The 25322-nt window shown below is 43.3% G+C and overlaps 1 protein-coding gene across 3 annotated transcripts in view; it reads left to right on the top strand.

Moving 5' to 3' along the window:
* The window catches only part of Il1r2 (interleukin 1 receptor type 2), a 40598-nt gene extending 17064 nt beyond the window's left edge, over positions 1–23534 (top strand). For all 3 annotated transcript variants that reach the window (XM_076914984.1, XM_076914983.1, XM_076914985.1), the window contains exons 2-9: positions 1280–1428; positions 3009–3267; positions 9154–9334; positions 11981–12155; positions 14494–14556; positions 16740–16875; positions 19324–19466; positions 23348–23534. In XM_076914984.1, coding sequence (XP_076771099.1) covers positions 1320–1428; positions 3009–3267; positions 9154–9334; positions 11981–12155; positions 14494–14556; positions 16740–16875; positions 19324–19466; positions 23348–23532 — 1251 coding nt within the window. In that variant the 5' untranslated portion in view covers positions 1280–1319 and the 3' untranslated portion in view covers positions 23533–23534. The remainder of the gene's footprint in view (positions 1–1279; positions 1429–3008; positions 3268–9153; positions 9335–11980; positions 12156–14493; positions 14557–16739; positions 16876–19323; positions 19467–23347) is intronic.
* The last annotated feature ends 1788 nt before the right edge of the window (positions 23535–25322 follow it).

Below are 25322 nucleotides of genomic sequence, written 5' to 3'. Positions count from 1 at the left end.
CAGGGCTAAACAGAGAAACCCTGTCTCGAAAAACAAACAAACAAACAAACAGAAAGAAACCTATGCCTTCAGGAGAAGAGCTGAGACCACACATGTCACTAGAACAGTCAAGGAGAGATTTCTATGCCTCTAGTCTTAGCTGCCAGAAACAGATAATGTCAGTCGTGACCAGTTAAGACCTAAGAAGATAATCATCTTGAGGGTGGAGGGTGGGATGGGTGGGATGGGTGGGATGAGGAGAGAAAGAAAGTGTTGATTTCTCAATCCTCGTCTCTATGGTTAATGAGAAGCAGGTTTTGCAGGATAATGCTATTTAAGCAGTTTCCCTCTGAGGGACTTCAGTTCTGAGCTGCCCGGGCTGTCCAAGGTGAGCATGTCTGTGTAGGCATCCTTCTTGCCCTTTCAGAGTGGCCCCTGGGATCCTAGCCGGAACAAAATCCCCACCAAAGCCTCACTCGGATGGTGTTGCCTGCTTTACTTCGATCTTGAACTGAGCAGAAGAACCCAAGGCTGAGGAGGGGTAGTAGCTTCCTGTGCGTTGTGGTCCCACCTCTGGCAGGCAGACAACTAACAGTAAGAGCTGATGGGTCCTGGTGAGAAGACTTCCTTTTGCTGGTTTCATCTATGACTGGCTGAGTCTGCTCACGTGGACCCAGGCAAAGCTCCCGACAAGAGAAACCAGAGGATCTTTTGGCTTTCGGTGATTTGTGGAGGTGCTCATGAACTCAGCAACTGAGTTCAGGCTCGGGTAGGACAGTGCATAAGATGAAGACAGAGTCCTTGTCTTCTGCGGAGAGCTTATGTGTGTTCAGTGAGGAGTGCTGCAGAGGACCAGAGAGACAGTGAGGAGAATGTGGGGAGGGGACTGGGGCTCAGAAAGTGGTGCAGGCTTACGTTGGGAGTAAGGAGGAGACACCTCACCCAGAGAGTGGCATGTGGGCACAAGCCTAGAGGAGCAAAGGGTACAAGAGGCAGAGGGTCAGGGTCTGCTCAGATACACTTCTGGAGAGGCAGGTACTTGGGACCTGAAACTTCCATTCCAGGTAGGTCTGTGGGAGATGGGTGGGTTTTGATGTTAGCCAAGTTCATACATACAGCTACAGGGAGACAAATACAAATGGTTTCAATTTCCTTATTTGAAAATATATACAGCAAACGTTCTCGTTCTCAGGAGCAGTTTCAAGACCCTGTTCTAGTCCCTCCCCACCCCCAACCCCAGAACCACCTTTCCATGGAAGCTCATGCTCCTACTGACCCCTCCCTCTTTCTCCTCCCATAGGTTCCGAGGGTCCTGCGTGCTCTGGAAGTTGGTGCAGACAATGTTCATCTTGCTTGTGTTAGTAACTGGGGTTTCTGCTTTCACCACTCCCACAGTGGTGCCCACAGGAAGGGTTTCTGAATCTCCTATTACATCGGAGACGCACACAGGTGAGAAATGACCACTTCAGCTGGGAAAGGGCTTCGGGAAAACCAGTTTCCCAGTGGGATTCAGCTAACAAGCAGCGAACTACAAACATTCGTAGCTAGGCAAGTGATGACAGAGACTCCCTGGCTGTAAGCTGAAGCCTGGGTGTCTTTCCTGCCAGGAAGAGAATGGAGAATATGACCAGTTTACCCCTATTCAAAGATAGCTTTTACTTTGGAGTTTGAGATGCCCAGAAGACTGCAGACTTAATCCAGATAGTAATCTGGTAAATCTGTTGACGATATTGGCAGGATAGCAATCTCTGAGCCAAGTAAGAGACCCCCTGCTCCGAGCAGAGTGAGAGAAGGATTGTTTTTTTTTTTTTTAATTAGTTAATTTATTTACTTTACATCCCGATTGTAGCCTACCTTCCCTCTTCTCCTCCCGATCTCTCCCTCTCACCTCACCCCTGCCCTCCCTTTGCTCTCCCTTTCTCCGACTTAGAAAATGGAGGACTCTCATGGAGCCCCCTCTTGCAGCAGGACTAGGAGCATCTTCTCCTGGACAAGGCAGCCCAGTTAGGGGGAAAGGAGCCCAAGGCAGGCAATGGTCAGACACAGCCCCTGCTCCTGCTGTTAGGAGTCCCACGTGAAAACCAAGCTGCACAACCTTTACATATGTGCAGAGGGCCTCAGGCTGTTGTATGTATGCTCTCTGTTTGCTCTTCCTAAGGTCTTCGTGTGCCCCTAGAGGCCCAAGTTAGTGGATTCTGTAGGTTTCCTTGTGGTGTCCTTTACCTCTATGTCTCCTTCAATCCTTTCTATCCCTCTTCCATAGAATTCCCCAAGCTCTGCCTAATGTTTAGCTGTGGGTCTCTGCATCTGTTTCCATCAGCTGCTGGGCGAAGCCTCTCAGATGACAGTTATGCTTGGTGCCTTTCTGGAAGTGTAGCAGAATATCATGAATGGTGTCGGGGTGGGCTGTCTCTCATGGAATGGGTCTCAAGCTGGGTCAGTCATTGCTTGGCCCTTCCTTCAATTTCTGCTCCATCGTTACCCCTGCACATCTTGTTGGCAGGAGAAATTGTTGGTCTAAGGTTTTGTGGCTGGGATGGCATCCCAGTCCCTCCATTTGGAGTCTTTTTCTGTTTGCTGGAGATGGCCATTTCAGGTTTTATATTTCCATTGCTAGGTTTCTTAGCTAGGATCACCTCACAGATTCCTGGAAGTTTCCATTGTCCTAGACTTCTGGGTCATCCCAGATATGTCCCCCACCCCTCCATTCTTCCTCCAGCTTTCCTCCCCACCCCTCCCCAACCCAGTTTCCTCCCTCTATCCACACCCCTATGTCTATTCTATTTCTCCTTCTCAGTGAGAGTCAAGGGTTCCCCCCTTGCTATTTAGCTTCTTTAAGTTTGTGGAACATGATATGGTTATCCTGTACTTTGTGGCTAATACCCACTTATAAGTGAGTACATACCACATTTGTCTGGATCTGGGTTGCCTCCTCAGGATGATATTTTCTGGTTCCATCCATTTGCCTGCAGATTTCATGATGTCATTGTTTTTAAATAGCTGAGCAATATCCCATCTCTGACTTACAGTCCATGGAGTCAACTGCCAGTTTCGTGGCAGAGAAGCCAAATCTGAATTGAGGCTGGAAGGCGAGCCAGTGGTTCTGAGGTGCCCCCTGGTACCTCATTCAGACACCTCCAGCAGTTCCCACAGCCTTCTGACCTGGAGTAAATTGGACTCTTCTCAGCTGATCCCAGGAGATGAGCCAAGGATGTGGGTGAAGGGTGACACACTCTGGGTTTTGCCAGCAGTGCAGCAGGACTCTGGTACCTACATTTGCACATTCAGGTAAGACTCTCTGGGACTGGGGTAATGTGGACTCAATGTCCAGGCAGAGGCAGAATGGATTCTAAGGTTTTCAGTGACAATTGCACTTTCAAAGTACATGAATGGCAATCCATACTATATTCTCCTTTGTGTTCCTGCAAAAACTCCTGTGCTGTTTAGGAATATACATATACATACACACATATGTATATACATATGTATACATATATATATATACATATATATGCATATATATTTTTTTTCTTCTGTCAACTTGACATAAGCTAGCTGCTCCCAACAAGGCCACACCTCCTCCAACAGGCCACACCTCCTAACAGGCCACACCTCCTAATCTCTCTTAAAGTAGTACTACTCCTTAATGATCAAGCATCAAATATAGGAGCCTCTGGGGGCCATTTTTATTCAAACCACCACACTGTAGGTAATGCTCTGGTCAGGAGGTCCTGGGTTGTATAAGAAAGTAGGCTGAAAAAGCCATGTACAGCAAGCCAGTATGCAGTGTTCCTCCATGGCTTCTGCTTCAGTTTCTGCCTCTAGGTTCCTGCTCTGACTTCCTGTCATGATGTCATGACAGACTGTAAGTTGTAAGCTGAAATAGACCCTGTCCATGTTACTTTTAGTCCTGGTATTCACCAGTGATGGAAAGCTAACCAGGAAAACCCCTCGTCCAGACATGATTGTAGCTCCCTTCCTCCTGAGGGATATTTGGTCTCTGTTCAAATGTCACCTCTCTGGAGAGAGCTCCCTGGAGCCATGTTAGCCAGCACAGCATTCGGTCCTGGCTCCTTGCCCCGAAGTTACTTTTCTTGGTAACATTTTTTTTTTTCACCATGAGATACATCTGTTCTGTGTGCATATATGTAACATTTGTCCACTATTAGAACGTGAGCCCCCAGAAGGATAGAGACTTGTTTTGTGCTTTTCACTGGAAACTCTACATGGTAGAGAAAGAAGACATAGATGGGAAATCCCCAGCAGAATTTTAGAACTAGATGGAGTCTTAGCATTGGGCTAATCCGAATGCTTATTGGACAGATGTGGAGACTGAATAGTCACAGGAAGTTGCTACGGGACAGGAGGAGGGGCTGCACCGTGCATCTCCCTAATCTATGTCCTGCTGCTTTCAAAAACAAATTGTTATAACACACATATGACGTAGATCCTACCCTGCTGACTGTCTTTAAGTGGATGGCTCAAGCAAGCTAAGCACTTCCGCACTGTCACTGGCACCAGCACCATCTACCTCCAGAACTCACTCTTCTTCACGAACTGGAGCTTGGTCCTCCTTAAACTACAGTTGTCCATCTGTTCCCTGCCTCAGCCCCTGACAACCACCGTTTACCTTCTGTGTCTATAACTAATCTGCAGCTTGTAGATGACTCATGCCAGTGTTATAGCCCACGTCGGAATTCCCTTCCTTCCTAAGGCTGACTGTTTGCTGTCTTGTGCAAACATCCCACGATTTGTTTGTCCATTCGTCCTTCCTTCTGTGATCACACAGGTTTGTCCTGCTTTGTGGCTATCTTTAGGAATGCCATTGTGTGAGTAACTACATAAACATAAGCTTTTGTTTGTGTTTCTGGATCACCTGGCAATTCATGATTTTCTTTTATTTATGAACTGCTGTTCGATTTTCCACAGCAGCTGCGCTGACTTCCATCCCCACAAGGGTTCTGTTGCTCCCCAGTCTTGCCAAAACTGGTTGCTTATTAAATTTTTTACAGTGCTATTCTAATGTGTGTGACGTGGTGCTCCATGTTCTTGGTTGTAGCTTCTGGTATTTCAGCTTTCTGTCTCTTCCTTAGCCTCTTGTGTCTACTTTTTAGAGAAAAGGCTTCTCCAGTCCTTGCTGGTTTTGAGAACTGCATTGCTTATCCAAGATTTGGGGATATTTTCTCCTAATTAGCTGTACAACTTGGGGATACTTCATCTCACTCTGGAGCTTGCTTATACACTCTGTTGGTAACGTCCTCTGTGTGAACAGATTTACACATTGGTGATTTCTAAATTATGTCTTTTTTTTTTTCTTTTAGTGTTTGTGTTTTCTGGGTTCAGGGAATCACAGTTTATTTCAAAGTATTGAAGCTTTCCCCTTCATTTTCTTCCTATAAATTTACACATTTAACTCCTATGTTTCAGGGCTGACAAGCTTTTTGCACAGTGTGAGGCCAGGATATAGGTCTGTTTTTACATGTGTCCTCTTGCTTTCTCATTATTCTTCAGTGTTGACATGTTCTGCTGCTCTGCAAAGGGTAAAGTTGTTGGCTTCATGTTCTTAATAGTTTCTGATGCTGTTCTTCTGAAAGGATTAGGACACACCCTTGGCCTGACTGGAAAACAACTATCCCTCTCCTGATGGCTGCCCTGCTTCTAGACCACTGCTTGCTCCGCCCACTGCTGGCTTTAGACTCCTTCTAGATTTCATTAACTTGTTTATGGAGAAATTGCCCAAGATATTGACACTTAGAAGACCCAGGCAGGGTGACATTCTTAGAAGGAATGGAGGAAGTTCATACAACATCAGCCCCAGTCCTAGGTAGGTATACACAGTGTGTATATGGGGTTAGAGAGATGATGGTTCAGCAGTTAAAAGCACTGACTGCTCTTCCAGAGGTCCTGAGTTCAATTCCCAGCAACCACATGGTGGCTCCCAACCTTATCTGTAATGAGATCTGATGCCCTCTTCTGATGTGTCTGAAGAGAGCAACAGTGTACTCACATTCCAGGACAGAGACTGCCCTGCCCTATTTGTACGCTTGCTATTGGGAAGTCACGTGACCTTTCTGTCACTCAGAGTAGTCAATAAATAAATCTTAAAAAAAGAAAGAAAGAAAGAAAAGAAAAGAAACGTGCATGCACTGGAAAGATGGCTCAGTGGCTAAGATTATGCTGTTCTTACTGAGGAAGCAGGTTCCTATTTCCTATGTCGGGGAAATAAGGAACATCTGATTTGCAGCACGAGTAAAGCTGCTTTCCTCCCAGGTTTTCCAACTGACTTTCTCTGAGAAGCATTACCAGGAAAATTTAGAAGTACAGGAGAAAATCAAGCATGCAAGCAACCACCACAATGAGACCTCCATCTTGGGACTGGAAAGGCCAAATGGGGATCTTAGCCCCTCCCCCTTTGTATCCTGACACTCAAGTTTCGATTTTCTTCTTTGTTGAGAGGTTTGTTGGGAGGGTTGGGTGGACTAACCACGGCGTGGCAAGGATTTAGTGTGGGGAGAGTCATGGTCTATGGTTAATATAAACACTGAGCCCCTTCAGGGGTCTTCTAGGAATTATGCCAGGGAGCATTAGAAAGAGGTGAACAGAGGCACACTGGAGACATAGTTTTTATGCTCGATTAAGAATGATAGCTGATGCCCTTATTTTTCTTGAGAAAAGAGGGAGCTCTGAGATTGAGGGAGCCACTGCAAACCTCAGCATATTCAAGTGTTCCTTGCCTGGGGGCGGGGGTGGGGGGGAATGTTTACTTTCTCTTCCAACTGTGTAATGCTGGGCTTCAACTAGAGTGAAAATCTTCAGCAACTGCTAAGACATACTTAGGCGTGTTCACAGTTCCAAGACACAAGTCTGCCCTGCCCTGTTCGTGCTCTTGCTATTGGGAAGTCACACGATCTTTCTGTCACTCAGAGTATTCAAGATAATGCTGCCAGAACAAACAGTCCCCAGATCTCAGTGTTCTGTCCAAGGGGAATTATCAGATCAATAATGTGAACACACTTGGGGTTCTTGGTATGTCTGGCAGGCTTGGTTTCTAGAAAGATCTCCTAGTTTATAGGATTTCTAAGAGCCTTTGATTTTTGTCTCTTATTAGCTACAGAGACTTAGGTTACTTCAATCTGTACTTAATTTACATTAGTTGAAACCACTGGAAGATCAGTACTACCTTGTATGTATATATTACTAGACTGGAGATCAGTTTGCTGTTAAGTTGCTACTGAGAGCACTCTTCAGACTTTTGATTTGCATCTCTGTAATGCGATCATTTGTTTGTTTGACTGTCTCATACACTTATTCGCTGGATTTTGGTTATTTCCACTTCCCATCATGATCTTTTATCCCTCTTCTTTTTCCACTGAAACCTCTTTCTTCCCTCAGATCCTCTTCCAACTCTGGTGTCATTTTGTGTGCATGACACATCATGTTTAATCATGGTTGCTTGTAGGAATGGGTTGCTATTTACTAGAGCATGGGTAACTTTCCAGTGACCACACAGCTGGAGAAGATGATAGCTTCCTCCCCTAGAACCCTGTAACTGCCTGTAGTGAGCGCCTCACTTCAGATGTTCCTCCCTGTGCATTATATAATTGTAGCCAGCCCAGTTTTATACAGATAACCACAGCTACTCTGAATTCATGAGTACAGTGACCATGTCATGTTCAGAAGATGCTATTTCATGCCATTTCCCCCAACTGTTGGGCCTTCATTCTTTCTGCTCCCTCCTATGCAATGTTCCCTGAGTCTCTGAGTGGGTGATATGAATGTCCCATGTAGGGCCAAGCAGTCCAGAGTCATTGTACGACCATTGAGTCTCTCTGTATTGCCATAGACTGAAAACAGAGGTTTCTCTGGTAAAGGCTGAGAGCAGCTTTCATCAGTGAGTATAAACACAAATATTTAATTTAGAAGGCAGTTCCATACCATGCCATTAAAAAAAAACAATAGCAATGAGTTTTTGCTTAGGACCTATGACATCTCTAGCCTTGGAGAGCAGGTTTTTTCCTGTGGAGGAAGCCTCAGATCCACCCAGAGAATGGTTGGTTACCTCCATTAGAGCCATGCCATTACTACATCAGGGGGTGTAGCGTGCCAGGCAGGAAGCTGCAGCTCATGAGGTTCTACATCTTTTATTGTTAGGCTTTTTTGGAAGTAATTTTTATATCTTTTTTTTTTTTTTGCAATTGATTCTGATGATGGTCTCTCTCAATTGGTGTGTTATTTATCGTAAGTAGCTATTCATCTTAGGGTCTTAGCTGATAAAATTATAGTTGTTCTATTTCATTTTGTTTCATTTTCATTTTCTTTAGAAGCTGCAGTCAAATGCAGAGCCTCATCCAAGCTGAGCCCATGTTTTTCTATTTTAAACGTTGTTTTTTCTATTTTAAACACTGTTTTTCTATTTTAAACATTTTTTTTGTATTAATCTCTTTTATCCCTTCATTCATTTCCCCTCACATTTCCAGGGACATATATATACATAGATATATATGTGTGTGTGTGTGTATATATATATATATATACACACACACACACACACATATATACACATAGATACATATATACACATATATATACACATATGTATATACATATGTATATATGTATATATATATATATATATATATATATATATATATATATATTTGCCTCTGGCCTTTTCTCAGTTCTAAGGACAACATTCAATATGTTCAAGTCTTCCTTGAATACTTGATAACATCATAGTCCTAGAATTATGGGTGGTCTGACAATCAAAACATCTTTCCAAATTAGTTGTTTCCTCTAAGCCTCTGCTATATATATGGTTTTGTTCATGGCTTTTATTTTATTTTAAGAGTCCAAACACAAAGTTCTCAGCAGTTTTCTGAAACTAGAAATCAATTAGTAAAGCATTCTTAGGGGGAATCTCAGGGCCCTGGGCTTGGGAATGAAGCTTCTACAGTGGTCCTTCATGAGAAGCACAGGGCACACAGCTTGTAGATAGCAGTTAGATGTGATGCTTCTGTATCACAAGAAGTTAAAAGGAGCAGGAGGTAAGCCATACTCATCAAGGCAGTGCAGACTGGGCGGGATGGGGGCGGGAAGCTGTTCTTATGTTCATTTGGTTTTTGTATTTCTGTCTTTCCATTCATTGCCTCTTTCTTTTTCTTAACAAACAATTAGAAACACATCCCACTGTGAGCAAATGTCCGTGGAACTCAAGGTCTTTAAGAATACTGAAGCATCTCTGCCTCTTATCTCCTACTTGCAAGTCTCAGCTCTCTCAGCCACTGGGTTACTAGTGTGCCCTGACCTGAAAGAATTCATCCCCAACAAAGCTGATGGAAACATACGGTGGTATAAGGTAATGCTTTGAAACATGCTTGCTACTAAAATATGTCTCAATGGTTGTAGAATACATATGTAAAAAGTTGACTGAAGTCAATATGCTCATGTAGACATACAAATAATTATATATTTAGAAATATAATATTAATTAAAATGGCGATCATTAGTATTAATGTGGTTTAGATAAGGTCCATGCAGGAAGAGTGTGGAACGATTTCAGAGTCAATAGCTGCTAAGGAGATTTTGGGAGTCACTTGACTGAAAATAGCTAGGAAAAAGCCCTCAAAACAACCCTGTCCATTTTCTACAGAAATTTTATAGCTATGTTTAAAATACCTTTTTTCTAAAGCACAAGATAACTTTTGGATTGTAGAAGTAAATACAGTTACAGTTTCTCCTTTGTCTTCTTAAGTAAAGTAGTAAGTGTTTTTTGTTTTCTTTGTGAGGCCATTGTTTCTTTATGAGACATTGTAGTTTCCCTGGCACAGGTTGCATATAGAGCCATCTAGAGCTATCACCTGTCTCTGTAACTCATCAAGTATGGAGAGCTTTCAGGTTTTAAAGGCTTGAAAAAAAGATGAAAAGAATACTCCAGCACATGTGACCATTGACTAAGGCCCAGACTCCAATGTCCATAAGCACATTTGTATTGGGGCTTTTGTTCGACTGTGTCTGTACCACTGTGTAGTATGACAGAGACCATGTGGTCTATGAGGGCAATAAAACATGACCTATCTGGCTCTTATCTGAAAGGACTTGCCCACCTCTGAAAAAGACCATAGAGAGATGCTGAGGAGGCTAGTATTCCTTTAGTCATTGAGAAGAACTCGTCCTTTAATCAACAGGTTAATTAGCTGACTGGTATTAAAGTCAAGATACACACGCAGGGGCACACGCAATTAAATACATCATAACAATAGGATACTGGAAACTTTAAAATGCTTTTCTGAAAGTACCTTGTGTCTATTTATAAGCCTGGTGAGCCATAGAGAGCCTTCTCTTGGTTTAGAAAGAGCAGGCAGAGGACAAATGCAGGGGTCCCCTGCAGAGGAAGAAACATAGATCTGGAAACAATGTGTCTGGTTAGAACCCTTCCTTCTTTTCGTTTGCTCATTTGCTTCCTGTCTTGAACCTGTTTCTGCTGTGAACAGGGAATTAGCAATCCCAGCTCCCTGGGTTAGGAATGGTTTGAAGGCTAGGAATGGAGTAACGTGGGTGCAGCACCTGCATCATGCTTGCATCTGCACCATGCTTAATAAATGGGTCTGGCATACGATGTTAACAATAGCCGCTCTTTCCACAATCCTGCTGAACATTGCTGAGTACCTACTATGTTCTCCCTGTTCTAACCTCAGAGGCAGGGGCTGCTAATTTCTCCCCTTTCCAGATGACAGGGACAGAGGAAACTGAGTCAAAGTCTAAGTTTATAGAACAACTGTGATATTGTACCCTGTGTTCATATTTGTCTGCTCAAGCTAGGAGCTGTGAGGTCCCCCCTTTAATTAAGTATATTTTAAGGAAGGGCCATGGCAGTCTCAGTTTACTTTGTGTCTCACCCAGTGTAAGATTATGATGTCACTTTGGGTTGTATTTCATTACTAAAAGCCTTGAGCTGTGATCACATTTTATCCCCCCACTCCCACCCTCCTTCTCACCCCCCCCTGTACTTCTTTCCACCCTTCCCTTCTTGACACACTCCCTCCCTCCTTCTTGCCCCTCCCACCTTCCCACCCCTCCCTCCTTCTCACCCCTCCCTCCTTTCCATCATTCCCTCCTCCTTCCCACCCTCTCTCCCTCCTCCTTCCCACCCCCTCTCCCTCCTTCCTACCCCTCCCTCCTTTCCTCTTTTCTTCCTCATCACCCCTTTCCCCATTCTTGACAGGGTTTCTTTATATAGTTCAGTCTGGCCTCAAACTCATAATCCTCCTATCTCAGCTTCCCAAGTGCCGAGATCACAGGTGCATGCAGGGTTTTCCTGGTGTAGGAAGCAATATACGCAAGGCTACAGGAACACTCAAGATGTTTTTACCGGTCTTCCACTTCCCTGGAGGCCTTGCTCCTGAGGGCTGTTTTGTTAAAACCCTCCAGGACTCTGCGTCTTTATGAGAAGATGGACCTCCATCTCTCTTATTTAACTACTTACAAAATTTCCTCCCCTGCAGCAAGTCCTAAAATTGAAATAATTTTTTTAAAGAAATCCCTCCAACATAGTCTCTTCCAGCCTTAGTTTTCCATGTCTTCCTGGCTGTTTAGTAGTGATTTCCTTGGTATTGCTTATAGTCAGAAGAAGGTGGTTAGACGTTAAGTATATTTGAACTTAAATGGTTTAAAATAACTTAATCTTTTAAAAAATGTATTCCTTTTTCTAAATGGGGTGTAGGGGGACACCCATGTCATCCCAGAAGCCAGGAGGTTTAGGCAGGAGAATCAAGAGTTTAAGGCCAGTGTGGGCTACATGACAATATTCCACCCCAAGAGGGGAAAACATCATTTCTCTAACAGTACGGTTAAAAATGCACCCCAAAGACAAAATGGTCAAAGTAAGTATATGCCAGAGAGATTCTTGGGTTGTAGATTCCACATTGATTGACAACGATGCTATTACAATGTTTGAGAGCTATGTTATTCTATAATGTAACTTTAAGATACATCTCCCCTCTAGGGCTCCATCCTCTTGGATAAAGGCAATAAGAAATTTCTGAGTGCAGGAAACCCCACACGTCTATTGATATCCAACACATCCATGGAAGACGCAGGCTATTACAGATGTGTTATGACATTTACCTACAATGGCAAGGAATACAACATCACTAGGAATATTGAACTCCGAGTCAAAGGTAAATACACACCACTGAGGTACCTGTCTTGCCTGGTTCTAGAAGCAGCATGGTAATAAATTCAGGATCACCAAGAAACCCCCAAATGTCTTTGGCATGAAGGAAAAAAGAAAGACATGTATGCCAACTATTCTAATGCTACTAAAACACGGACAAGATACTTTAAGAAATACATGGCAGGGAGTTCCAAGAGAAGGAGAATTTATACTTGGGCAGGAAAGGGATGAAAGTAGGTATTTGAAAGTTGCAAGGCTAAAACTCACCACTAGAGGGGGCCAAACCAAGGGGTCCTGAGAAATGGAAGGTTCGAGCACTCTGAGCTAGCTGGTTAGGACACTCTTGCCAGGCCTTAGCATATACTTCTGAGGCACAGAGGGTTCACTGCAGTGGTTCTCAACCTGTGGGTCACGACCCCTTTCTGGGGAAGTCACCTGTCCGGCATGTCAGGTATTTCCAACTCATAACAGTAGCAAATTACAGTTATAAAGTAGCAACTAAATAACTTTATGGCTGACATAAAATGACAACATGAAGAGCTGTATTAAAGGGTCACAGCTTTAGGAAGGATGAGAACCACTGTTTTACCTGGTTTTTTGACCAGAGCGTTGTGCATTGACCCAGCCTGTGCAGAATGCCCTGGTTGTTGTCTGCTGAAGGTATATCTAGGCTTTGTCTAGGCCGACCACTACCTGCCTGAGGGCTTAACAACAGAAACCTTCAAAATTTTGATTTTTTTTTCTCAAGAATTGGCATATTTTCACCAGCATAATGAGGTCTTGGGGATAGGCACAAGTTTAAACATGAAATTAGTGTATGCGTCATATATTTTTTTACACATAACCCAAAGATAGTTTGATGTGATATTTTATTTACTTTTTTTTTTTTTTTTTTTTTTTTTGAGACAGCGTCTTGGGCTATACTTGGTCCAGCGGCTATTAGCTGGCGTCTAACTAGAGAACCTACTGTGGCTCTTCCATGCTGAGGTCACTCATGAATGCCACCGGCTCGACTATCACAGTATTCTAATAATTCTGTGCATTAAAACAAAGTTTTACAGTATGGAATTTTCCACGCACAGCATTATATTGCTGCTTAACAAGTTTCAGATTGTAGAGTAGGTCAGATTTTGAAAACCCGGAGAGATGATGCTCAGCCTATGCCAGGACAGATTATGTGCGAAGAGCATGTGATAGGCAGGGCTGGCCAGCATGTAACAGTCATTCAATGTCTACCCCCAGCTCTTAGGTGCTGGAGAGGAAGAGAGGTGAAAGGAGAATAGAATAAAATACGTGATCCCCAGAGACTCATCTGTGTCATTACACTGCCTGAACTAAAGCCTCTGACATGTACTTGTTATCCTGTCCCGTGAGAAGAGAATAGGATCACATCTTGCTCAGTTCAGGGTGATGATGCCTGAGAACAGGCTTCACTACTTGTTTGTGTGATACTGCACAGAAACACTAGGGGGCGGCAGACCTGCGTATTGTACCGAGCTGTGAAACTAGGGTCATACTAGTTTCTTAAATGGGGCTGCCTTGTCTGGCCTCAGTGGGAGAGGAAGCGCCCGGCTTTGCAGAGACTTGAAGTGCCAGGGTGGGGGAAATGCCAGTGGACGGGGCACCTGCTCAGAGGAGAAGGGGAGGGGTTGTGGGAGGGGGTGACCCTGTGAGGGGGGCAGTGAGTGGGATGTAAAGTGAGTAAGTAAAAAAAAAAATCAATCAATCAATCAATCAATCAATCAAATAAATTTTGATGAGTGGCCCCACTTTAGGCACCCAGTTTTATCCAGCTAGGTTGAATCTCTTGGAGGTCCACTCCAGTCTTCCTAAAGAGTTTACCACCTTAGTTAATAAGACATCAGTGACCAAGGTGTGACACTAAGTTTAGTGCCCAGTGCAGGATTAGTCTTACACACAGATAGCTCTCCAACCCACTCTCCCCCCACCCCTCCCCCCAGCCTGCTCTTGAAGATGCGGCTCTTTAGTCTTGAGGGAGGGCAAAACCTTTAGGCAAAACCCATCCTGTGAATATCATATCATCAGTGAGCATTCAGGAAGCCTGGGAGAGGAGTAGCTAATTGTTCATCACGGAGCAGATAACAAAGACCATCTGCCAGAAGAATGTGGCCTCTTCCAGTAATGTCTCTGCTGGGAAAAGCATTGGCTTAAGATGCTCAATTTCATAGAGAACCCATTTCCTTTGCCAGACAAAGGCTGATTCTCACAATGTCTGGTCACATGGGGAAGGGCCACTTAATTAGCTAAACAAGGAAATCTGAATTTGTGCTGGAAACCAAGACTTCCCTCCTAATGCAATCTCTTTCTTTTGACCTTCTCAGGAACAACCACAGAACCTATTCCTGTGATCATTTCTCCCCTGGAGACAATACCAGCATCTCTGGGTAAGGACCTCAAGAATTGCTTTATCCATATGCCCATGGTGGTGCCTGAAATGATCAGAGCTTTGAGGACCTGTGTCTGCTGACCACATTATGCCTTTGTGTGCACAGTGCCTGAGTGGAGTCCATGACCCACAATAGGGGCTGACATGATCACTGTTGGAAGCTTTGTCTTTGCCAAGTATTGTTTAGTAGTATTGCCATTATTTGAGAGCAATGATACTTTATTTTCTGAAAGTTATACCCGCAAAAACCTAAATGTAATGGGGGCAAATGATTTGGTAACAGTTAAAAAAAAATGTAGAAAGGGGTTCACAGAGCTGGCATGTTTAGTACATTCAACTTAACTCATGTTCTCAATATTTACCAGCTGCTCAGAATTCCTGTAAGATTCTCTTTGTCAAACAGAGCCAGCAGCGACTGCAGACAGTTTCCTGTTATTAGAGGAGCTGGTATATTCATCAGTGGTATGATGAAAAGGGGTTTCCATTTTTACCCCCTGCTGATGCAGGATGTCTGGTCAGCAGACTTGTTGGATGGTCCATAGTAGGTGGCCCGTGAAGGCACATGAGTAACTGTATAGACACTTTCTGAAGTTCACAGGAGGGAAGGGCTGCCCGTTTATTGAGCATCTACTCTGTCTGGTGGGAGCCCATCCCATGTCAACACCAACTCTCTATGAAGGTTTTATTTCTACTACTTAGCACAAGGAAAAGCTGCCAACGAGTAACGGGGATACAGTACACTTCAGAATCTCAGAGTCGGGTCGTTTGGTCTGTGTGCCTGGGAAGCTGACACCTTTTCATGTGCTTGTTCTAATAATACAGGATTTATAGTTCTGATGCTCGTTCACCAAGTTCTGGCTTCAGGGTCTGTTTTATTTTTAGAGATTTATTTATTCAATACATATGAGTACACTGTAGCTGTCTTCAGACACACCTGAAGAGGGCGTCAGATCCCATTACAGATGGTTGTGAGCCACCATGTAGGTGCTGGGAATTGAACTCAGGACCTTTGGAAGATCAGCCAGTGCTCTTAACAGCTGAGCCGTCTCTCCAGCCTCTTCCCAGACTCCCCCAGGATCTGTTTTAAAACAAAACATTATTATTCAGTGTTGCTTGGGGTTGGGTTTAAATGCTAAAGTTTACCTGGAGGCCATAGAGGTAGGGGCTCTTGTGCAAGGGTTCAAATTACTTGTGTTCCTCTTGCTTATCTGACCATCTTCTCAAAAGCCAGAGTAGTGGAGACAGTACTTTCTGGTTCCCAGTTTCCTAGGTCTCACTCAGTTGTTCTTCAACTAAGTGGAGCCCAGTCCCATCTGTTCCTTTGAAGGCATTGCAGTGCGTGGTGCAGTTACACGACTACTTCTTGTGTGTTTGTTTTGTTTTATCCCAGCTCTGGGCACGGGGCCAGGCTTTCTGGACTGTAGGCATGACCCACATATAGTGGGCTGCTATAGCTGCTGGGGAGCATATCAAGTTCCAGGGACAAGAAGTGATGGAGAGTTGCTGACACTCTCTGGGTGTGACTTGGGGCCAGACATACTAACAGGCAAACTGTAGAAGCTGTATCTTCAAGAGTAAGAAGTGAACTCTTCTTTTCCATCGTCTCCTCTTGGGTGACTCAGAAAGAAAAATAATTTCCTCAGGTTGAGGCAAGGGATTGGCACCATCCAAGTGTACACCTGTAGAGAAAGCACTGTCCTTAGACTGTGCCACTGGTTTTCAAAGGGTTGATTCTAAACCCAGACCCTCTTAGAATGAAGCATCCCATTGGGAAAATGTAAAGTTGAGACCAGCAATGGCTGAAAAAAGAGTCATTCATGATGGGATTTTCTTGTAGTTAGCCTCGGTTGTGGAAGGAAGCAGCTCCTGAGTATTGAATGCCCTGTAGGAATGCAGCGTCCCAGGTGAAGCCGTTCAAGTCTGTGTGCTTTGGGGCTTTTGCCTGCTGTGTGGACCAGTGGATGGTGCCAGCGATATTTGGTCAATAAATGCTAAATTTTTACTTGAGCAGAGCTATTTGAGGAAACTAAGCTTGCTTCTAAGGAAGGGGTTAACTTATGAGGGACGTTTGAGAAGACAAGCAAGGCCCAGTGCTGAGAGCTTCCTGAGGATTGGGAGGTAAGGCAGTCCCTTTCCCTGCTGGGTTCTCATGGTTGTTGTGTTATATCTTGCTATACACAGGGTCAAGGCTGATAGTCCCGTGCAAGGTGTTTCTGGGAACTAGTACATCTTCTAACACCATTGTGTGGTGGATGGCCAACAGCACGTTTATCTCAGTGGCTTACCCAAGAGGCCGTGTCACCGAGGGGCTACTCCAGTAAGTGGGGGAGGGGTTCTCTGCTGTGTTTTACTTTCTTCTGGAGGCAATGTTACATTCAGGGCCTGTTCATATGAAATATATATACACATATATTTATATATTATATAAAAATGCAACATAATATATATATAATATATTATATATAAAATGTATATAATCTATATTATATATTTCAGTAAAAATGGCATTTAATAAAGGTATGAACTGTTAGGGATTCAGAACTTTAAAAATTATATTTTGCTCAACATTGTCATCTCTATATTTCTGAGTTGCAGTTTACTAGTTGACTCTGCAAACATTTTTTTCTCGATTCTATCTTATTTTATTATTGGTTATTTTATTTGTTTACATTTCAAATGTTGATATTTTTTTCACGTGTCTAAAATATTTCAGAATCAGTTCATTTTCGTTTTCCACTTTGTTACACTCATGACTCAAAGATCTTCACAAGCCCTCATAAATATTATAAGGACTTGACACAGTATCTGTCCTAGACCTGTGGTCTGATGTGTCTCTAAAGGGGAGAGAGAGAGAGAGAGAGAGAGAGAGAGAGAGAGAGAGAGAGAGAGAGAGAGAGAGAGAGAGAGAGAGAGAGAGAGAGAGAGAGAGAAGAAGAGAGAGAGGAAGAGAGAGGAAGAGAGAGAGGAAGAGAGAGAAAGAGAGAGAGGAAGAGAGAGAGAGAGGAAGAGAGAGAGAGGAAGAGAGAGGAAAAGAGAGAGAAAGAGAGAGAGGAAGAGAGAAAGAGAGAGAGGAAGAGAGAGAGGAAGAGAGAGAGAGGAAGAGAGAGGAAGAGAGAAAAGAGAGAGAAGAGAGAGAGGAAGAGAGAGAGGTAAAGAGAGAGAGAAGAGAGAGAAAGAGAGAGGAAGAGAGAGAGGAAGAGAGGAAGAGAGAGGAAGAGAGAGAGGAAGAGAGAGAGGAAAAGAGAGAGAGAAGAGAGAGAAAGAGAGAGAAGAGAGAGAAGAGAGAGAAGAGAGAGAAGAGAGAGAAGAGAGAGAAGAGAGAGAATTCTATATAAACATCCATCTCCTGCCTCAGTTTTTACACTCTGAAAGCTGAAAGGGAAGGAGACAGAGTTTGAAATCTCTCAAGCAGTTTTTAAGTTGTAGTCTTGTTACTTTGAATTAGCCTGGACCTGTGCTTGTTACTCTTTTGCCTTTTGGGGAAGATTAACAAAGTTTTTTTTTAAACGGGTACACTTACTGGATGAAAATGATACACAGTGGTTTAATCATTGGTTTCCAGTGTCTTGTCGCCAAAGACTTAGCCACCATAGGTGTCTGGTGTTAGTGGACTCAGACTGCTTAGTTGATCGTCCTGCTGAACACGCTCTGAGATGCCTTTGCTCACATGAATGGATAGTAATGCCACCTCTTTAGCTTCTGCTTAAGTTACACTTGGGAGCCATCCTGACTAGGACCTTCCCCCAGCTGTCTTTGGACAGCCTCTGGCCTGTGCTTGTTTCCCCATCAGGGAGAACACTCTTGTGGGCTGGGGTCCTGGAAACTCCCTCTGCCTTACCAACCAGTGAGAAAGTCTAATTCCCTATAGTAGATTTTTCTGTTCCTAATTGATTATTGAAGGTATTTTTGATTAACCCAAAATGAAGTGTTCTAACTAAACCAAAAGGAGTGTATGTGCTTTTATTGTGCAAATGTCCTGTTACAAAGGGCAGCAGCAGCAGCAGCAAGGACATGTGGTCCTCCAGGGACAGGCTAGAAAGTCTCTCAGATGAGCATCACACATGATGGTAAGTTCTCAGAACACTGCAGAAATTGTGGTCAGTTTAAACACAACGGATGTTTCTAATTTGAGAATGTCTGCCTTGCTGTCCTATAAAGGACAAGTCTACTTTAGATACATACATCATGCTCCATAACATACATCATGCTCTGCATTCATAATCATGCTCTACATATGTACATCATACTCTACATGTGTGCACAATGCTGTAAATACACACATTATGCTCTACATATGTACATCATGCTCATTACGTATATCATGCTCTGAACATATACATGATGCTCTGAATTCACACATCATGGTTAACATACATTATGCTCTGCATATATACATCATGCTCTGCATATATACATCATATTCTACATACATACATCATGCTCTATACACATACATCATGTTCTACATATATACATCATGCTTTGCATACATACATCATGCTCTGCATACATACATCATGCTCTACATACATACATCATGCTCTACACACATGCATTATACTCTACATACATACATCATGCTCTACACACATACATCATGCTCTACATACATACATCATGCTCTATACACATACATCATGCTCTACACACATACATCATGCTCTACACACATACATCATGCTCTATACACATACATTATGCTCTACACACATACATCATGCTCTGCATACAAATATCCTGCTCAATTGAATGTTTTCTCACCCAGCCAGTACTCAGAGAATGACGAGAACTATGTGGAAGTGTCACTGATTTTTGATCCAGTCACAAGAGAGGATCTGAATACAGATTTTAAATGTGTTGCCACGAATCCACGCAGTTTTCAGTCGCTCCACACCACAGTCAAAGAAGGTATGTATCAGGGGGACACTGAAAGGAAAACGAACTTATTGAGTGCTTTCTGGATGCTGAATAGAAGCATGCATTGTTTAGACATCTCCTTGTAGGGCATTGAAAGCAAAACACAAATCATGTGTGGAAGTATGTGTGTGTGTATTGTACATACATGTTCATGTGTGTGTGTGTATGTGTGTGTGCACAGGTGTGCAGGTGAGTATAGGGGCCATAAGTGAATGTTGGATGTCTTCCACAATTGCTCTTGACCTTATATTTTTTTGAGAGTCTCCCACTGAATGTAGAGCACATTGAATTGGCTAGACTGGCCAGCCAATATGCCCAGGTATCTGCCCATCTCTACCCCAGAGTTCAGGTTATAAATGTGTGCACCTGGCTTTTATGTGGCTACTGGGAGCTCAAACTGAGGTTCTCATGTTTGTACAACACACACTGCACGGACTAAGATATTTCCCCAACCCTCCTCCTCCTCTTCTTTCTGGAATGTGAATGTGGTGTATGTGCACATATGTGTGTGTATTCATATGAGTGCATGTTTAGTGACCTCCCCCTTCTCTCTCTCTCTTATATGTATATACACACACACACACACACATATGTGTGTGTGTGTGTGTGTGTGTGTGTGTGTGTGTGAAAACCAGAGAAAGTCTTCCTCAATTACTCCACACTTAGGCAGGGTCTCTCACTTTAACCCAGAGCTCACTGACTGTATTAGTCTAGCTACAGCCAGCTCCAGGGTTCTCTGTTTCTGTCTTCTGGGTGCCTGGCTTACAAGCAGGCTGTCACATACACCGTGCATATATTAGGTGATGGGGATCTCCAGTCTGGTCCCCATGCTTGTGCAGGTAAATACTTCATCTACTGAGCCACTTCCCTGCTCCACAGACCTCTGCTTTAAAAAGAATTGTCAGTGGGGTGGACATTTGGCATTGGGAAATTATACTTCGATAAAAATAAAAACTAAGTTGGAATAATTTTTAGTAAACATAAAAACCTGCAATGAATGGAACACCCTGTGTCCTCCTGGGGCTCTGCCTTGGGGCACCAGGGTTCACTGACCTCATATGGTCTCTAGAAGGTGGTGTGTCACTCCTTATCTTGAACATGAAGTTGAAAATCTCTATCTTGCTTTGTGTGGACTAGGATTTCAGGGCTGCAGTCAGCTGTAAAGTCAAAGCCATCAAATCAGTATCATGTTCAAGGACATTTCAAAAAGAAAAAAAACAATGGTTAAATCTTATTGTTTAAATGTTGAACAGGAAAGAGAGGTGCAGGTAATATAGTTTCTGTTAACAGGGCACAGATACAGTAATGTACAGGCCACAGTGACGCTAGAGAGGAATCTGAATGCAGCTCTGGAGCAGCAGTCAGCAAGATGCCTTTGGTCCATAACAGCTTGCACGCCCAGGGAGGCAGCTGTAGGCATATTTTAAATTAGGAAGATGATTTGGCCAAACCTCAGAATGGCAATGGATAGCAAGTCCATCTCCATCTTAGCTCTGTACCCTCCCAGCACCCACCTACCCAAGCCTCTATGAGACCATAGGCACATCTCTTGCCTCATCCAGCAATCTCCACACAAGTTCTCCTGAGCATCCCCAGGCTGCAATTGCCCTGGCTCCTTCCAGACTGAAGACAGAGCTTATGTATCTGGGGTGATGTCTCAGTACATCTCAGTGCCATTCAAGCTAGGAGGGTGCTGGTGAGTTGGGAGCTGTGTAGATTCCGAAGTCAGAGTCCCACAGACAGCAGCTTCCCCATCCAGGGATCAGATTAACAAAGGAATGTGGGCTTTCTGTGGGCTCTGCACTGCCATCCCTTACATGTTGGATCACCAGGCTCTGGCTTAGTGGGTGTGTCTCTGGGGAAGCTGTGGCTGCTTCCCAAGGCACATTAGGATCGAGAGATAAGTGCCACTAGTTTCTGAGGAAATTATGGTTTCATATATTGCTCATCCAAGTGGAATGGTAAGATAGCGTGTGAATCCTCTATAGACCCAGTTTGAGACCCTTGTAATTCCTGCACAAGGCATGGCAAATAATAGCTTAAAATGTGTACTCTGAAACTTAGGAGACAGAACTTCAACAGGTAAAGTGGACGTGCATTCAGATGCCAGGCACCCATTTAAAGAGCTGGTAATGGTAACATGTACCTGCAATCATGTGCTGGGAGGAGACAGGAGATACAGACAAACATACACATATGCAAAGACATACACAGAGAGACACACAGACATACACACATATACACACAAACACATATGCACACACAAACACATATGCACACACAAACACATACATACACAGACATACACAGAGAGACACACACAGAGAAACACACAGACATATACACATACAAACACATACACACACACAAAAACATATACACACAGACATACACAGAGAGACACACAGAGAGACATACAGAGAAACACACAGACATACACACATACACACACAAACACATACACACAGACATGCACACACAGACACACAAAGACATATTTACACAGACATGCACATAGACACAGACACACAGAGACACACTCACACACACACAGACACACACACAGACACACAGAGACATACATAGATACACACACAGACATACACACAGACAGAGAGACACATACACAGACACAAACACACACAGACACACATACACACACAGATATATACACAGACATACACAGATATACACACAGATATCCAGAGACACACACAGGCACAGACACACATACACACACAGAGACACACACAGAGAGACATAGAAACAGATGCACCTAGTCACACACACACACACACACACACACACACACACAAACACACAGACACACAGACACACAGACAGACATGCTCACAGACACACACAGACATACACAGACACACACAGACATACACAGACACACACACACACAGACATTCACAGACACACTGAGACACACACACACACATACACATCTACCACACAATATCCACATATACCCACCTCCAATGACCCTACAATCTCCCCCACATCCACATTTACTCCCGTGTATGCCTACATACTTACACCCATGCACATACCCTGCAACCATTATACTTACAATGCACATGTACACACATGTATGTGTACATGTGTGTGTATGCGCATGCACACACGCACACACAGAGGTGTATGAATACTCCTCTAACACAATGTGAAATTTTACATACCTACAACCCTAGTCCTTGATCTGAAGCATGGGGGAATCAAGAGTTTGAGGTCCTCCTGAACTACATGGCCAGATCCTAGCTATATATATATATATATATATATATATATATATATATATATATATATATATATATATATATAAAGTGGAATTCAGGTCTTATCAACATGATATCTAATAACACTGTTCTCATATTCACTTTTTAATATTGTATTCACAATCTCTTCTTGTATTTCCTTAACAGATGTCTAGGAGTCAAACATACAATAGCTAGATCCAAGAAGTAGCCTTGGCATCCAAGGTCCTCAACCCAAAGTTTCTCTTCTTTGCCTCTATTTGCTAGTCTATCCTTTTGACACCTGTGATCACCAGCAAGGCTCAGGTTGTCCCTGGCATATCACCGACAGCTGGCAGAGACAAAGGCAGGTGCCTCCCACATGTACTGCCCACAGCTGGTACAGCCCCCATGGCTTCTGTTCCTTACTTTGATGTTCTTTAATCAGATTTTCCCCTGACTTGCTTGCTCTTAGATGTCACAGGTGTCATAGACAAGCTTTCCAGAAATCAGTGCACATTTATCAAGGAAAACAAACTCTGATGTTTTTCTTCCCTGTCAACCTATGCTGCTTTGTTCTGTATCAAAGAACAAAGCATTTCCCTCTCACGCCCTCTCTTTCTTCTACAGTTCCTTCCACGTTCTCCTGGGGCATTGCGCTGGCACCTCTGTCTCTGATCATCTTGGTTGTGGGAGCAATATGGATGCGGAGACGGTGTAAACGCAGGCCTGGAAAGACATATGGGCTGACCAAGCTACGGACTGACAACCAGGACTTCCCTTCCAGCCCAAACCAAATAAAGGAAATGAAATAATACCAGGCTGGCCCATGTGGTTTCTTACGGGGGTGGCTGTGCCGTTTCGAGGTTCTGTGTTTTGCTCTGTTGTTTAGCAAAGCTTCTTGTTTGTAGCTGAAACTGGAATCTTACACTCTACCCTTCTCTGAAAACTAGTTCTAGGAGCAGATGTGCAGGGGAGTATAAACAACTCGTGCATGAGACCCATGTATGAGAACAAGCCACAGCGGCCAGAGAGGGCTGGTGGAGCAGGTATCCTCTGGCTTTGATTCTTAGTACAGTAGTGTCCTTCTTCACCCCTCCCAAACAATCACTAAAACAAGGCACCATTAGTCTTGAGTAAGACTGCTAACCTCCAGAGTACTTTAGAAGTTCACAACTCTTTCAATTAAAGTGTGTTAACTTATATAATTAGTCTGTATAGTTAGGGCGATGGGAGACACCGGGCATGCAAAAATGGAGAGGAAGAGGGTATGGGAGATGATGAAGACACAATGCTCATGTATGAAATCATCAAAAACTTGTAGAAAGACAAAAAAAGAACAACAAAACGTAGCTCATTTTAAAAAATTGAGACATAACGTGCCTTTAGAAAGGGTGATTTTCATTTTGATTCTGGAAGGATGATTAAGAAATACGGAACCAAAAGAATCAGCAAGGATTAGTGATTCAAAAATTAGCAGTCTTCTTTTTGTAGTGTGTGGCAACCATCACAGGAATCCTTAACTGGTCAAAACTGCAGAGAACAATTGCCTATAGGACATCCATCCCCAACTAATGCATCTACAATACAACTCCTCTACCTATGGCTTGAGGACCATTTCAGAGGGGCTATGAAGGTCAAAGAGCCAGAAGTCTAGGGCATCTGCTGCGAGGCAGTGTCTTCTGTGCATGACAAAGAATTGCGTGTTCAAAATATCAACAATATGGCCTTCTATACAAGTCCCTAACCGTGACAACACCAGTTCATTGGGGAAATTTTACAAATCTCTATTCCTAGATAAAGGTCTACTTAATGGATGTGGAAGAAGGGAGACTCAGTGTTCTGCATGGGTGAGCCCCCACTAGCTTACTCAGTTCCAAGTGGTCAGCTCTGAAAACACAGACACACACAGACACATACAGACAGACAGACACACACACAGACACACACACATGCAAACATTTATACATACACACACATATATACACATACATGTGCATATATATATACATACATATATATGTATGTATATATATATGCACACACACAACACTGAATGTACTCAGCAGGTTATTATATGCACACAAATAAGATAAAAATAAAGTTTAGGTCATAAATTTGAGAAGGAGTTGGGGGCATAGATGGAATCGAATGAGGGAGAGGGTATGGGGGATGATGAACATACAACGCTCATATATGAAATCATCAAAAAAATTGTAAAAACACAAATGAACAACAAAATGTAGCTCATTTAAAAAATTCACTAGTTTTCCACTGACAATGGAGTAGTTTAAAGTTTAAATAAGTTACTTAGCTTAGAGGCATCATTCTTAGTATGCTTTGTTACTATCTTAGTTTGTTTTCGGTTGCTATGAAAAAAAAAACCCAATGGCGAAAAGCAATTTGGGAGAGAATGGGTTGATTGAGTGTACAGGTTTTAGTATGTCATCTGGGAAGCCAATGCAAGATTCAAATGAGGCAGGGACCATGGAAGAATGCTGTTTATTAGTTTGCACATTGGGCTCACATTTAGCTGGCTTTCTTATACCTCCAGGACCACCTGCTTAAGGACGGTGCTGCCCACAGTGGACTGGGTTCTTTTACA

Source organism: Arvicanthis niloticus, chromosome 17 (genome assembly GCF_011762505.2).
Source record: "Arvicanthis niloticus isolate mArvNil1 chromosome 17, mArvNil1.pat.X, whole genome shotgun sequence".
In the NCBI taxonomy this organism is placed as follows: domain Eukaryota; kingdom Metazoa; phylum Chordata; class Mammalia; order Rodentia; family Muridae; genus Arvicanthis; species Arvicanthis niloticus.
This window is presented reverse-complemented; position numbering and strand designations above follow the sequence as displayed.